The 16,168-nt window shown below is 41.4% G+C and overlaps 1 protein-coding gene across 1 annotated transcript; it reads left to right on the forward strand.

Annotated features, from left to right (window-relative positions):
- Nucleotides 1–1,212: 1,212 nt before the first annotated feature.
- LOC109901499 (protransforming growth factor alpha-like) lies at nt 1,213–14,782 on the forward strand. Its single transcript, XM_020497525.2, has 6 exons — nt 1,213–1,906; nt 7,274–7,429; nt 10,372–10,486; nt 11,281–11,430; nt 11,673–11,782; nt 13,123–14,782. Exons 1-6 carry the CDS (start codon nt 1,864–1,866, stop codon nt 13,128–13,130), a joined length of 582 nt encoding a protein of 193 aa, XP_020353114.1. The 5' UTR covers nt 1,213–1,863; the 3' UTR covers nt 13,131–14,782.
- Nucleotides 14,783–16,168: the final 1,386 nt, after the last annotated feature.

Here is a 16,168-nt window from a genome sequence, read left to right on the forward strand (position 1 = left end):
ACACTGGAAGTAGAATGGCCTTACTGAAGAGCTCAGTGACTTTCAATGTGGCACTGTCATAGGATGCCACCTTTCCAACAAGTCAGTTCAACACATTTTTGCCCTATTAGAGCTGCCCCGGTCAACTATAAGTGCTGTTATTGTGAAGTGGAAATGTCTAGGAGCAACAATGGCTCAGTCGTGAAGTGGTAGGCCACACAAGCTCCCAGAACGGGACCACCGAGTGCTGAAGCACGTAGCGCATAAAAATGGTCTGACCTTGGTTGCAACACTCACTACCAAGTTCCAATCCACCTCTGGAAGCAACGTCAGCACAATAATTATTTGTCTGGAGATTCATGAAATGGGTTTCCATGGGCGAGCAGCCGCACACAAGCCTAAGATCACCATGCGCAATGCCAAGTGTCGGCTGCAGTGGTGTAAAGCTCATCGCCATTGTACTCTGGAGCCGTGAAAACGCGTTCTCTGGAGTGATGAATCACGCTTCACCATCTGGCAGTCCAAATCTGGGTTTGGCGGATGCCAGGAGAATGCTACCTGCCCCAATGCATAGTGCCAACGGTAAAGTTTGATGGAATAATGGGTCAGGCTAGGCCACTTAGTTCCAGTGAAGGGAAGTCTTAATGGTACAGCATACAATGGTATTCTAGACGATTCTGTGATTCCAAATTTGTGGCAACAGTTTGGAGAAGGCCCTTTCCTGTTTCAGCATGACAATGCCCCGTGCACAAAGCAAGGTCCATACAGAAACGTTTTGTCGAGATCGGTGTGGAAGAACTTGACTGGCCTGCACAGAGCCCTGACCTCAACCCCATCAAACACCTTTGGGATGAATTGGAACTCTGGCTGCAAGCCAGGCTTAATCGCCCAACATCAGAGCACAAACTCTAATGCTCTTGTGGCTGAATGGAAGCACATTTCCACAGCAATTTTCCAACGTGTAGTGGAATGCCTTCCCAGAAGAGAGGAGGCTGTTATAGCAGCAAAGGGGGACCAACTCCATATAATTGCCCATGATTTTGGAATGAGATGATTTTGGAATTAGATCCATGGGTGTTGTTGGATCAACATAAAGGGAGTGATTGCTCATCATCCGTTTATATTTTATGCTGATTTGTTTTTGCCCTAGGAAGGCATAATCAGGCCAATAAAATTCAGCAATATGAAGTATGCACCCACATATGGGTGCACTAGACCTAGGCTATACAGGCACTGCTCATATGAAAGCTACCACAAATGCTACAAAAGCTACCACAAATTGAAATATGAAAGCTGGTAACTTGAAGATTGAGTTATCATAATGAGATTCTTGTGATGAGAGTAATTCTACAACATTCCCTAAAAACAAGTTATTTTAGGCAACTAGAAGTGAGCCCGGCAGAGAGAGAGCAATATTGATTTCTCTCTCGCTCCCTCCTCAGGGGAAACCATTGAAAGGATTATGTGTGAGAGCGTTTATTTAGACTGTGGAGGAGAGTGGAATTGTTTAGCGCTTGGACTAAACTTATCCGTTTAAATTGAAGAGAAATGAATCGAAACAAAGTATTTGAAGACTTGTTTGTTGTTACGTTAAATTAATGATATATCAGACAAGGAAACTCAGCTTGCACATGGCACTGGAAATTAATCAAGTTGCCGAATAGCGACGCACTTGCATTTTTTTGGAACATTTCTGAAGACTGTCAGTAGCCTATAGTCTAAGATACGCGGAAGGGGTTTTGTGATGGAAGAAGGATTTACTTAATTTTATACAAACACATTTCTCTCTCCTGACTGACCTATGCGAGCATATACAAATGTTTATGGACTTGGGAAAAGAACACTAGCATTTCGGAGGATTACACTGACAAACATACAACCTTCATGATGAATCGGGCATTCTGGGATGTGATCTTTCTCATTACTGGTGAGTTCTAAGAAGAAAAAACAACACTGTTGGTAAAATATTTGAAAGACTACAAGCGAAGTGGCAGAAAGTGGGAATGATTGTAAAATGTTATATGGAGGGGGGGACGTGCGGGGAAACGAACAATTGAATTATAAAATGTAATCAGTAACCTCAATTTCCCCAATTTATCACATTTTAAGGAGGAGCATTGGCTAGTGAGCATCAGAAAGGAGAAAGTTGAGAAACCCAGGACTATAGGCTAGCCTTCCCTACTCTTAGCAGGAAGTCCCGTTTACAGTTTTGATTGTATCTGACTCCAGTTTGTGAATTATAACCATTGTCAGGCTCAGTGATATTTTAACATTTCTATGAGAAACAAAGATGGTAGACCTACCAATGAGCCATCATTGATGTTTTATGTGGCGTGCGTATGCTGCCAGTGCAGACCTATTCATAGGTTTCTAATGGCCTCATCCTTTTAGCAGGGGATACTTGACCCTGTTACTGTTATTGGCTGGTCAATCACTCTCTACGTCCCAACTGGTACCCTATTCCCTTGATCACGACTTACAGTTACATTACATTATGCCTAAGTCATTGGTATTCTGTATTGGGAGTTTTGCTAAGAGCGCCGACCGACGCTTAATCAAAACATCAGTATGATTATGGAAGCATAAGGACCTTTTTCTTTCATATCAGCGAGAAATAATAATTTAAAAAAAGTTAAATTGATACACACCTTGATAGGGTTAGTGTTTCCACACTGCCATATCTCCATGTCACAGCGTTTGTTTACGGAAGACAAGAGGCCTGTGCTATCTAGCATGCGGCAAACACCTGTGTGTAAGCGTAACTCGGGAAGTGTAGGTCAAGTGTACAGTCGTGGCCAAAAGTTTTGAGAATGACACAAATATACATTTTCAAAGTCTGCTGCCTCAGTTTGGCAATTTGCAAATACTCCAGAATGTTATGAAGAGTGATTAGATGAATTGCAATTAATTGCAAAGTCTCTATTTTCCATGCAAATGAACTGAATCCCCCCCAAACATTTCCACTGCATTTCAGCCCTGCCACAAAAGGACCAGCTGACATGTCAGTTATTCTCTCGTTAACACAGGTGTGAGTGTTGATGAGGACAAGGCTGGAGATCAGTCTGTCATGCTGATTGAGTTCGAATAACAGACTGGAAGCTTCAAAAGGAGGGTGGTGCTTGGAATCATTGTTCTTCCTCTGTCAACCATGGTTACCTGCAAGGAAACACGTGACGTCATCATTGCTTTGCACAAAAAGGGCTTCACAGGCAAGGATACTGCTGCCACTAAGATTGCACCTAATCAACCATTCATCAGACCATCAAGAACTTCAAGGAGAGCGGTTTAAATGTTGTGAAGAAGGCTTCAGGGCGCCCAAGAAAGTCCAGCAAGCGACAGGACCGTCTCCTAAAGTTGATTCAGCTGTGGGATCGGGGCACCACCAGTACAGAGCTTGCTCAGGAATGGCAGCAGGCAGGTGTGAGTGCATCTGCACGCACAGTGAGGCGAAGACTTTTGGAGGATGGCCTGGTGTCAAGAAGGGCAGCAAAGAAACCACTTCTCTCAAGGAAAAACATCAGGGACAGACTGATATTCTGCAAATGGTACAGGGATTGGACTGCTGAGGACTGGGATAGTCATTTTCTCTGATGAATCCCCTTTCCGATTGTTTGGGGCACCCGGAAAAAGCTTGTCCGGAGAAGACAAGGTGAGCGCTACCATCAGTCCTGTGTCATACCAACAGTAAAGCATCCTGAGCACCCAACCATCCAGGAACAGTTTGGTGACAAACAATGCCCTTTCCAGCATGATGGAGCACCTTGCCATAAGGCAAAAGTGATAACTAAGTTGCTCAGGGAACAAAACATAGATATTTTGGGTCCATGGCCAGGAAACTCCCCAAACCTTAATCCCATTGAGAACTTATGGTCAATCCTCAAGAGGCGGGTGGACAAACAAAAACCCACAAATTCTGACAAACTACAAGCATTGATTATGCAAGAATCGGTTGCCATCAGTCAGGATGTGGCCCAGAAGTTGATTGACAGCATGCCAGGGCGGTTTGCAGAGATCTTGAAAAAGAAGGGTCAACACTGCAAATATTGACTCTTTGCATCAACTTCATGTAATTGTCAATAAAAGCCTTTGACACTTATGAAATGCTTGTAATTATACTTCAGTACTCCATAGTAACACCTGACAAAAAATATCTAAAGACACTGAGGAAGCAGACTTTGTGAAAATTAATATTTGTGTCATTCTCAAAACTTTTGGCCACGACTGTAGTTTTTTTTCGGGTGGAGGCACCCAGGACCGAGTTTGAGAAACCCTGTCATGCATTGTACACATCTTTTGACCAGGGCTCGTAGGTCTCTGGGGTAAATCCATTTACATTCAGACACTGTTTGACAGCATTCTTTTTGATTTAAGCAAAACCTTCCATACATGATTGCCCATGGAAGACGTGGTCAGAAAGTTACTTTTTGGACCTGAATGGCAAAACATTCAAGAGATAAAGGTGTTCAAAGTTGACCCATTTTGCCTACCCCACCATACCCTGAGACATCCATGTCTTCATCACTGGGAAAGATTAAAGGTTGAGTTTGATACCTTACAAAAGCTTACATTTAAAATCTGACAAACAGTGTTGTCAAACTATTTTATTATTTGTTGAGAAAAAAAAAGGTTCACATAGGTCGCAGCTTAGACCATATTTCACAACATCTGAGGTTTTTGAGTTGTACCCGCTATCGGTTGAGACACAACATGCTCTTGAACACAGGGTGGGTGTCATTTCAATCATAAAAAGTGTATTTCCCTAAAGATCACTTCAATTTAGCGGCTACTTCATTTAAATGTAATTGAAATTATAACTTCTAATTACTACCACAAAGATGGCTGCCGCTCCACCCACTGTCAAATGTCAACTTAAATTGTCTTGTCTATTCTATCTATATTTCTATGATTTCAATATGTTTTCTATGGAGGCATGACAGTTTGAATTTAAAACAACAGATATTCCCATTCAAGTCAATATTCTCTGATGGGTGAACCTCCAAATATCTTTGGAAGTTGACATTTCAATCTGATTCCCATTTTAGTACATTTATCAGCCATAACATGACACTGACCCTCTATTCAAGAGACTGTGGTGTCTCAAACGAAAGCCAGCACAACACAAAAACCATAGATTACGAAAAATCGGGTCTAAGCTACAACATATGTGAACATGAAAAACATCTGAGTTTAGGCGTTTTTAGATTTAAAAAAAACATTTTTTTTTAATTAAAGAACATTTTCACAGAAATTATCAAATATGTTGACAAGCTTTTAAATGATATCAATCTCAACCATTTGATATTTTCCAGTGATGAAGACATGGATGTCTCAGGGTATGGTGGGGTATGCAGCATGGGTAAACTTTGAGCACCTTCTATCTCCTTGAATGTTTTCTCATTCATGTTCAAAAAGTCACTTTCTGAGCACTTCTACAACGGGCAAATATGTACGGAAGGTTTCATTCAAATCAAAAGGGATGCTGTCAAAAAGTAATTCAATTCAAATTGATTTTACCCTCTTGTCAAAAGTAGTGCACTATGCACGGAATAGGGTGCCATTTGTGACGCAGCCTGCCTTGACACAGCATTCATCCACCGTCTCTCTCTCTGGGCTTTGTACCTTGTCACACTGTCCTTAGCAACATCAGGGACGATTGACTGACTGATGAAATGCTCAGTGGTTCTCCTCTCCTTCATAACCAACTGATATGGATTAACCTGTGTTATGTGAGCAGTGTGTTTTCAACCATTATTTTAATTGAACCGGAGAATGAAGCTCTAATTTGATACTCAGCACTTTCATTGTCTGATATCTCCACATCACTGAATCTCATGTCTCATTGGCTGCCTTGCAGAATTCTAATTGTGTGATCACTCTCCGGGATCTGTCTATATTAAGACTATCCCAGCTTAGTCCCATTACAGACCCATTGTAGTGTGTCCATCCTTTCATCCTATTGTCATTCTTGAAATACGCAACACAAGCTGGTAAGAGGAAATCCAAACATAATGACAAATGGGAAAGTTGTGTGAGAGTTATGAGGACTGTACACGCCTCAGGATTCAACCCCCGATGGGACCAATGCAACAGAAAAAGGGAAAGTGGTTAATTAAGGTCAAGAACTAGAAATAAGATATAACACCATTTCAGTGCAATATTTGGTTAAGATCTCCTGGCAAGAGGGAAAAGCCCTCACACAGAAGATTCAGATGGACACCCTATGCTCCCAAGGGGGCCAAGAGGTTTAAGTTAAGTAAGTCTGATATGTTAACAGATAGTGGTTTGGCAACGGAAAACAAAAATCTGTGTTCTTAGGTAGTACCTTAATTTCAGTCAGCTTTTCTCTACTGAATAGGACTCTGGTTGATCAGTGGAGACATAATTAATGTCACCTTGCTCTGCTGGGATCCGTGAGTTGGGAGATGAGTTCTATTTTAAGAGCAACAAGTCATTTGTAGACGGCTTGTTTCTCTGATTCAGTCAACTAAGTCACTTCGGATGAGAGCTGTTAGGTACCCCAAATAATGTAATAATTATACTGAACAAAAATATAAATGCAACATGTAAAGTGTTGGTCCCATGTTTCATGAGCTGAAATAAAACTTCTCATACATTTTCCATATGCACAAAAAACACATTTCTCTCATATGTTGTGTACAAATTTGTTTACATCCCTTTTAGTGAACATTTCTCCTTTGCCAAGATAATCCATTCATCTGACAGGTGTATCAAGAAGATGATTAAGCAGCATGATCATTACACAGGTGCACCTTGTGCTGGGGACAGTAAAATGCCACTCTAAAATGTGTTTTGTCACACAGCACAATGCCACAGATGTCTCAAGTTTTGAGGGGGCGTGCAATTGGCATGCTGACTGCAGGAATGTCCGCCAGATAATTTTATGTTAATTTCTCTACTCTAAGCCACCTCCAACGTCGTTTTAGATGGAACCCATGTATTTGATACTATTCCACTCCAGCCATTACAACAAGCTTGTCCTCCCTAATTAAGGTGCCACCAAACTCCTATGCATTAGACATGGCAAAATGTATAGAATCGCAAAGAAATTAGCTTTAAAACTGCAATATTTTCTCTGCACATTGACAAAACTCATAGAATTGCAGGGGGGATGTTCCCCAATATAATACTGGAAGGGGGTGCCTGAGTGGAAATGTTTAGGAACCCCAGGCCTAGTGGGATCTTCTTCAATGTCCCAACCGTTTCTTTATCTGATCATAATTTTAAATCAGTACCGATTTGTATACCTAAGCATTTCATCTGTTCCTTTTAACAGGGTCCCTCTTTACCTATGGAACCGGACAGGATAATTCTACTATTGCTACTAATTCTACTATGACCACCACCCCTCCTGTGACTACTACCACTGTAAACATTATGCTATTTTCTACCACTACCAGCACCATTACTACAACCAACCTTCCAGTTAAAAGTAAGTGTTTGTGTGTGTGTGTATATGTGTGTCTCTTCAGGTGACTGACAGTCTAAATATGAATGCCCCTATAAAACCTCTCTACAGGGTGCTCCAGAGAATCTTTCACCTCTTCAGACTCATTGACTGGTGCCAAAGTTAATTCAAGGCTTCTCTAGTGAAGAGTCAGATGGCAACATAAAATGCCTTACAAAAGTGGACACATACAGACACTGTGCTGCACATGAATGAATTAGTTGAATTTTTTATATGAATCTAGTCCTCTGTTTGGATAGAAAGTAGCCAGTGTGGCAAACGTCAACCAACGCTAAAATAAAAATCCTGTAGCTTAATTCCCAGGCGACCCCCGATCACATTTCAGTCATCATCTGTGAGTCACCACAAAATCCAGAAATGCCCTAATGTCATTTTGACCATAGGGGGCCATTTGGGATGCTGCCAGAGGGGCTGAGGAGTAGCTGGGGCAGATACCTAAGGGGAGAACAGAGAGCTTTTTACAGGCTCTGAAAGAGAGAGAGGAGAAGGGACAATGCATGTAGGCTGGAATCCAACCAGCCATTTACCAATGGAATGGAGTGTGTGACGGTCGGCTGTAATGCAACCGTCTATCTTTCTGTTCATCCTCCCTCTCTCTCTCTTACTCACTCCCTCTTTCTCTGAATGCCACATTGTGGCATCTGTTTTGGCTGCCTGAGAAAAGATACTCAAACTTTTGTTTGGGCCAGTCCAGTTGGAATTTGGAACTCATTGTACAGTTGATGAGTAAGAAATTCGTCCAGACTCTGTAATTTGGTTACTGTGTTCCTCCTGAGTCTTGACCCCTTCAGCTCATTCCAATGTTCATTTATTTCAGGAGATTCATTCTGTTATTCCAGCATCGTTTGGCCATAATAAATCACGTTTGATTGGATGTGAAGGAAAGAGGCAGGAGAGGGATGGGGGGCTGTGTCTGAAAAGGTTACTAGCTGTCAAATCCTTGCCTCCTCCGTCCTTATTTCCTGAAGTCCTCTCAAAGCTCAATGGAGGAGAGGTCTGAAGAAGGGACCTTTTTGATCTTCTCCTCAAATGCACGTTGAGAGTCATTCAGAAATCAAAGGAGGAAGCAAGGATTTGACGGGTATCTTTTCAGACAAAGCCCTGGAAAGAAAAGGGTGAGGATTTTACTCCTTGGCTTCAGGGATGTGCTTTCTCCAGACTTCTAATGGGTTTGATGATGGCCAGACTTTGTGTCGTGGCACTGGGGATTTGATTGGAGTTTAACTTGTCCATTTGCATGCGACACATCTTAATGCATGGTTGTCCCTCGGAGGGCCTTGTCCCTGACATAATCCATGACAAAACCCAAGTTGTCATGAGGTAACAAAAGAAGTACAGTGCCTTCAGAAAGTATTCATTCCCCTTGACTTATTCCATAGTTTGTTGTGTTACAGCCTGAATTCAAAATGGGTGAGAAAAACATGTATTTAATCCATCTACACACATTACCCCATAATGACAAAGTGAAAATAGGTAAATACCAAATAACTTATTTACATAAGTATTCACACCCCTGAGTCAATACATGTTAGAATCACCTTTGGCAGCATTACAGCTGAGTCTTTCTGGGTAAATCTCTAGGAGTATTGCACATCTGGATTGTACAATATTTGCCCATTTATTATTATTTTTAATTCTTAAAGCTCTGTCAAATTGGTTGATCATTGCTAGACGACCATTTTCAAGTCTTCCCATAGATTTTCAAGCAGATTTAAGTCAAAACCTTTGTCATGGCCACTCAGGAACATTCAGTGTCTTGGTAATCAACTTCCAGTGTCGATTTGACCTTGCGTTTTAGGTTATTGTCCTCTGAAAGGTGAATTCATCTCTGTGTCTGGTAGAAAGCAGACTGAAACAGGTTTTCCTGTCCTTTAGCTCTTTTCAGTTGATTTTTTTTATCATGAAAAACTCCCCAGTCTTTAACGATTACAAGCATACCCATAACATGATGCAGCCACCACTATGCTTGAAAATATGTAGAGTGGTACTCAGTAATGTGTTGTATTGGATTTTCCTCAAACATTACTTTTTGTCCTGATTACAAAGAGTGTTAATTGCTTTGTCAATGATTTTGGTATTACTTTAGTGCCTTGTTCCAAACTGGATGCATGTTTTGGAATATTTTTTATTCTGTACTTCCTTCTTTTCACTCTGTCAATTAAGTTAGCATTGTGGAGTAACTACAAATGTTGTTGCTCCATCCTCAGTTTGCTCCTATTACAGCCGTTAAACTCTGTAAATGTTTTAAAGTCACTATTGGCATCATGGTGAAATCCCTGAGAGGTTTCCTTCCCCTCCGGCAACTGAGTTAGGAAGGACGCCTACATTTTTGTAGTGACTGGGTGTTTTAATACACCATCCAAAGTATAATTAATAATTTCACCATGCTCAGAGGGATAGTCATTGTTTGCTTTTTATTTTTACCCATCAACCAAAAGGTGCCCTTGCAAGGCATTGGAAGAACCTTCCTGTTCTTTGTGGTTGAGTCTGTGTTTGAAATTCACTGCTTGACTGAGGAATCTTACAGATAATTGTATGTGTGGGGTACAGGGCTGAAGTACTCAAAAATCATGTTAAACACTATTATTGCACACAGAGTGAGTCCATGCAACTTATTATGTGACTTGGTAAGAACATTTTAACATTTTTACGCCATAACAAAGGGGTTGAATACTTACTGACTCAAGCTTTTCAGTTTAAATGAATTTGTAAAAATGTCTATAACATAATTCTACTTTGACATTATGGGGTATTGTCTGTAGGCCAGTGACAAATGTAATCCATTTTAAATTCAGTCTGTAAGGCAACAAAATGTGGAAAAAGTCAAGGGTGTGAATACTTTCTGAAGTTTCCTCTGCCTCGGGGCCTTGAAAAATGTCCATATGTATCTCCTGTCTCTGACTCAGAGTTTGTGGCAGCAGCTGTTCGATCACACTTCGATGACTGTCCTGACTCGCACAGCCACTTCTGTTTCCATGGCACCTGTCGTTTCCTGATTCTGGAGGAGACCCCTGCATGTGTGTAAGTTCAACTTCCTGTCCCGTGGTGCAGAAAATACAAGGATCTCTCTCTCTCTCTCTCTCTCTCTCTCTCTCTCTCTCTCTCTCTCTCTCTCTCTCGTGTTATACAGTCATCATTATTTCAATATCCAATTAATCATTGTGTTACTCTGTCTGTATGGGAAATTGTTATTTGATAGTCATGAACTTGTGACCTGTCCTTGCTGGGGTGCAGTCACAACATAGCATATGTCCTAATTATTATATTTTTAGTTATCGAGAGTATTTGTTGGGTAACCCACCCAGTGTTAATGTCTGTGACTGACGGTTGAACAGCTCTTTCACGCTCCTCAGAACAATATGTGTTTAGGATCTGTTCTGCCAGCGCTCTGTTTGTACACGGATTCGCTGCAGTTCATAGAGCTGGTCTAAGCATGATGCAAATTGGAATTAGAGAGCGGCAGTCCACTTCTATCTGACTGAGCAGAGTAGAGAACTCCCTCCAGGATTAGGGTCTTTACTAAATAGCTTTTTAGTAGTGAATCCTTGAGACCCTTTTTTGGCACGTTCATAATACAGCCGTATTGTGTGGTTGTTTATCTGATGCAAAATAGTTTTGCAGACTGAACTTCACTACCACCTAATATTCCTAAAACTTAGGTGTACTAATTCTACTTCAACGATATATTTATAGATTGTTATGTTTTTTGCTGTGGTCTCTCCATTGCAAATGGAGTCTGTGAATTTGTCAAACACCCCTGAAGGAACAAGTCCACGTTGCTGTATGATGTCCTTTCTCCTCTCCATGTTGGACAGGTGTCACCAGGGCTTTGTAGGGATGCGATGCGAGCACGCCGACCTGCTAGCCGTGGTGGCCACCAATCACAGGCAACAGACAGTTGCCACGGCGCTAGTGCTGTGTGTGATTGGCTGTGTCTTGACGATGCTTCTCTGTACACTTTTACAGTAAGTACATCATGTTATATCTTGATTCTGGTCAATTGGAAGAAATTCACTGAACCTACAAACTTGATTGTGTAGACATCAGTGTCATCACATAGTTGATTACCCAATCCTACTGCCCATGTTACCATGATTTTGTTCATAAAGTAAGATTAAACCCTGCACTTATACTGATAGTCTTTATAAAGCTTAATGAATGTGTTCACCCGAAATCATCTGTAATTGAAACATGTCCTCTCTCCCAGTTGCTGGTGGAGGCGGGACGGTTTGGGGCGGAGGCACAGACTCCACTGTGCCCCAGAGAAACAAGACAGTAGGCTGAAGGGCCGAGGTCCCTGCTGTCACTCTGAAAGTGGTACAGACTTCCTTTTTAACTTTTGCCTAGTTTGTCTATGTTTCACATTCCAAACTCTCATCAAGTTTAAAATTGGAAACTACAGGGGTGTATTCATTACATCTTGCAAGGGAAACCAAAAGGAAGCAAGTGGAACCAAATGGTAGGGATCTACCTGAATTTGTCCAACAGAAACGGTACAAAGGATATACCCCAGGGGTTCTAATTATGATAATCGGTAAGGGGTATTTTTGTAATTGACAGGAGAAGGTAGCTATGAGCCCTTAAGGTAGGTTTAATGGCCTACTGTGTCCTAGCTGCTGAAGCATACTGAAGCTTTTCGCTGTGCATTTAGGACCCATCTGGTTTGAACGTGACGTTATTAGAGGCTCATGCTGTCAGACCTAATGTATAGGAACCATTGAGGTGTTGCTGACACTGTTGTCGCTAATTGATTGTTTCCTGTCCTTAACATCCATTGACATGTAGATCTCACTTGGGGAGCCGCTCTAGCTCTTCTAAAGGGTTATGAGAACACTACACTGAGATCATAAAGAGAGCAAAATACAGTCTACATTCTCTATAGATCTATTAGTTACAGTGAATGTTTTCAAAGATATGCTTACTACTGTACTCGACCTCACCCTAAATGAACTTTGAATGCTCTTGGCTCGTGCTTTTTGTGAAGTATACACTAATAACATGATCACACCCAGACCGCAATGTCAATCAAATGATAAACTACTTTCCTCGATAGATACGGTAGTTAGATGCTTGAAAGACTCAGTAAATACAGTGTTCTCTCTTAACCAGCAGTTGCATGCTATGGGTCTATCCGATGCTTATGCAAACCCAGGACCAGTATTTCCTTAACGTCTGCCCCCTCGTGTAAGTTTCATATATCATGTAGAAATTTGGACTTCTTCTGAAACAAATTTTTGATTATTAGTACTTTTCAGATTTTAATTGAATGACACTTTCTGTTTCTACTTTGTCCTCTGTCAGATCACGTCCCTTATTCAGAAGGTACCACTGGGGCTGTGTTTTGTTGTCGATCCTATTTTAGATGGTCTAGACTAGGCTCTAGCTCTGTTTTGTGGGATAGTGTGTTTTTTTTGTATTCCTGATCTGAGGTTATACATACAATTGCTGGAAACTGATCTCTCGTTTTAAAAGAGGGATCAGACAATTGTCATGGAATCATCCCCAAACCTTATGTGCATTGAGTAGAATGTAGAGTGACTTTGTGCTTGACTTCCAAGTCTCCATACCACATTGTCATCATGGAAGTTTCTACAAAATGGGTTGATTTCATTTCCTTATTTTCTGAAACCTTTTTTTATCTTATCATTTCCCCTCAGTGGTTTGAGAGAGAAAACGCTGCTTGGAACGCCAGGGATTTTCACGATGGGCTGCCTTCTCTTCCCATCTGTCCATTCAACCCTAATGCCTGCTGGGACTACTATGGACTACACATAAGATGGCATCAGACACCCTGGCTAATAACATCTTCACAAAACTGAAAGGGGTATCTTTCTTACCAGACCAAGGGAAGTTGAATGTCATATTTGATGTTATATTCTCCACAGACCGGGATTTACAGAACCTCAGCACACTTGGAATACTGTGATCTCACTACTGTTGAAATGATAAGAGAGGGAAACTGACCTCTCAGAAACACGGAACTCTCCGGAAGATCTCTGGAACCTGATGTGAGGAGATCCCCTCAGTGTGACATAATGACTGTGATAATAATGATGCCAAGGGCATGGTCGGGAACATACCGCCCATGCTGGACATAACTAGACAAAATACTTGCAGTCCTCTGAGGATTTTGGAGCAGGAGAGCAACTATTTATTTCAGATTTGGATTTGAGGGATAACTTTGTTTAATTCACTTGAAATCAGAGGAACTCAAAATTCTCTTTTTTTTCTCACTTTTAAAAATCTACACAAGCTAAACACAATATATAATTATCCAAATTTAAAGCACACAGAGATGTTTAAGGTGGAGCAAGAGTGTTTGAGTTTCTGTTTTTTCAACAAGGGATATTGACATGCCTCACCTGACAAAATTGGGAGAGTCCCAGTAGCAATATCTTTTTAACCCCACTGTGGATTAAGGACAAACGGTGGGACTTGGACATAGTAATGGGAGAGATTATGTTTGGATTAAATACATGCAAAAGAGTAGATTTTAAGAGGACTGTGAAGCATCCAAAGCATTGCCAACCTATAGTCCTTAGTAACTTGTAAATCAAGTAATATAACACCATAAATTAGTATTCCTGACACGAGTCTTGCAATTCCATTGCACCTCAGATGTAGTTTGTTTCTGTCCATTCCTGTACAAAACCTGCATTACATTTAAGTTTCTAAGTGAGTGATGCACAGACTTTGTTGTGTTTTAACACTTGTTTTATGCACATGCATGCAGTGTTGGTTACATGCAACATGCAAGGTAATCCGATTATTTTATGAGTAATGGAGTTAAGTAATGTTGCTTTTTCAAACTGGGTAATATTATGATTTTGTCAAACTCGTTACTTTCAGAATCAACATCTCTACCGGGCGCGTGTTTCCATGATCCGATCTCGACTCGTTTCTTCATTTAGTTCTCGAACAGGCGGAGAAAGTCTGTTTGGAGAAATCATGACAGCTGTTGTCCATAGAAATGTATAGAGGGTGCACATCTGATCTTTGCCATTGATCTCTTCCGTCTAGTGACAAGTGTGCCCTCTATACATCTCTATGGGTCCGTGTAGCCGACATGTGGTGTATAACCAAAACTGGCAGCCTGAGAGAAAGATGTTGATATTTGGCTTACAATGCATTCGGAAAGTATTCAGAACCCTTGACTTTTTCTACATTTTGTTATGTTACAGCCTTATTCTAAAATTCATTAAATTGTTTTTTTCCCTCATCAGTCTACACACAATACCCCATAATGACAAAGCAAAAACAGGCTCTAAGAAATGTTCAATAATTTATTACAAATAAACAACTGAAATATGAAATTTACATAAGTATTCACACCCTTTACTCAGTACTTTGTCGAAGCACCTTTGGCAGCGATTACAGCCTCAAGTCTTCTTGGGTACTAGCTTGGCACACCTTTTATTTGGGGAGTTTCTCCCATTCTTCTCTGCAGATCCTCTCAAGAACTGTCAGGATGGATGGGGAGCGTCGTTGCACAGCTATTTTCAGGTCTCTCCAGAGATGTTAGATCGGGTTCAAGTCCGGGCTCTGGCTGGGCCACTCAAGGACATTTAGACTTTTCCCGAAGCCACACCTGCGTTGTCTTGGCTGTGTGCTGAGGGTCGTTCCTGTTGGAAGGTGAATCTTCGCCCCCCAGTCTGAGGTCCTGAGCGCTCTGCAGCAGGTTTTCATCAAGAATCTTTCTATACTTCGTTCATCTTTCCCTTGATCCTGACTAGTCTCCCAGTCCCTGCCAATGAAAAGCATCCCCACAGCATGATGCTGCAACCACCATGATTTACCGTAGGGATGGCGCCAGGTTTACTTATAGCTTGGCATTCAGGCCAAAGAGTTCAATCTTGGTTTCATCAGACCAGAGAATCTTGTTTCTCATGGTCTGAGAGTCCTTTTTGCAAACTCCAAGCGGGCCGTTGTGCCTTTTTACTTGGCTTCCGTCTGGCCACTCTACCATAAAGGCCTGATTGGTGGAGTGCTGCAAAGATGGTTGTCCTTCTGAAGATTCTCCCATCTCCACAGAGGAACTCTGAAGCTCAGTCAGAGTGACCATCGGGTTCTTGGTCACCTCCTTCACCAAGGCTCTTCTCCCCTGATTGCTCAGTTTGACTGGGCAGCCAGCTCTAGGAAGAGTATTGGTAGTTCCAAGCTTCTTCCATTAAATAATTATGGAGGCCACTGTGTTCTTGGGGATCTTCAATGCTGCATAAATGTTTTGGTACCCTTCCCCAGATCTGTGCCTCGACACACTCCTGTCTAGGAGCTCCAAGGACAATTCCTTCGACCTCATGGCTTGGTTTTTGTTCTGACATGCACTGTCAACTGTGGGACCTCATATAGACAGGTGTGTACCTTTCCAAATCATGTCCAATCAATTGAATTTACCACAGGTGGACTCCAAGTTGTAGAAACACCTCAAGAATGATCAATGGAAACAGGATGCACCTGAGCACAATTTTGAGTCTCATAGAAAAGGGTCTGAATACTTATGTAAATGGCTATTTCCAAGAACCTGTATTTGATTTGTCATTATGGGGTATTGTGTGTAGACTGAGACATTTTTATATATTTTTTTACACATTTAAAATAGGGCTGGAATGTAACAAAATGTGGAAAAAGTCCAGGAGTTTGAATACTTTATGAATGCACTGTATATGGCTAATTAAGCAGCTCATATATAGCTCAGACTAGCAA

The sequence above is a fragment of the Oncorhynchus kisutch genome, linkage group LG1 (genome assembly GCF_002021735.2).
Source record: "Oncorhynchus kisutch isolate 150728-3 linkage group LG1, Okis_V2, whole genome shotgun sequence".
NCBI lineage: Eukaryota > Metazoa > Chordata > Actinopteri > Salmoniformes > Salmonidae > Oncorhynchus > Oncorhynchus kisutch.

Excerpts from the sequence above, each read along its gene's own strand:
- LOC109901499 (XM_020497525.2), top strand. The coding sequence starts at position 1,864 with ATGATGAATCGGGCATTCTGGGATGTGATCTTTCTCATTACTG. Across the intron at positions 10,487-11,280 it reads GAGGAGACCCCTGCATGTGT|GTGTCACCAGGGCTTTGTAG; the intron begins GTAAGTTCAACT and ends CATGTTGGACAG. Across the intron at positions 11,431-11,672 it reads CTTCTCTGTACACTTTTACA|TTGCTGGTGGAGGCGGGACG; the intron begins GTAAGTACATCA and ends CCTCTCTCCCAG.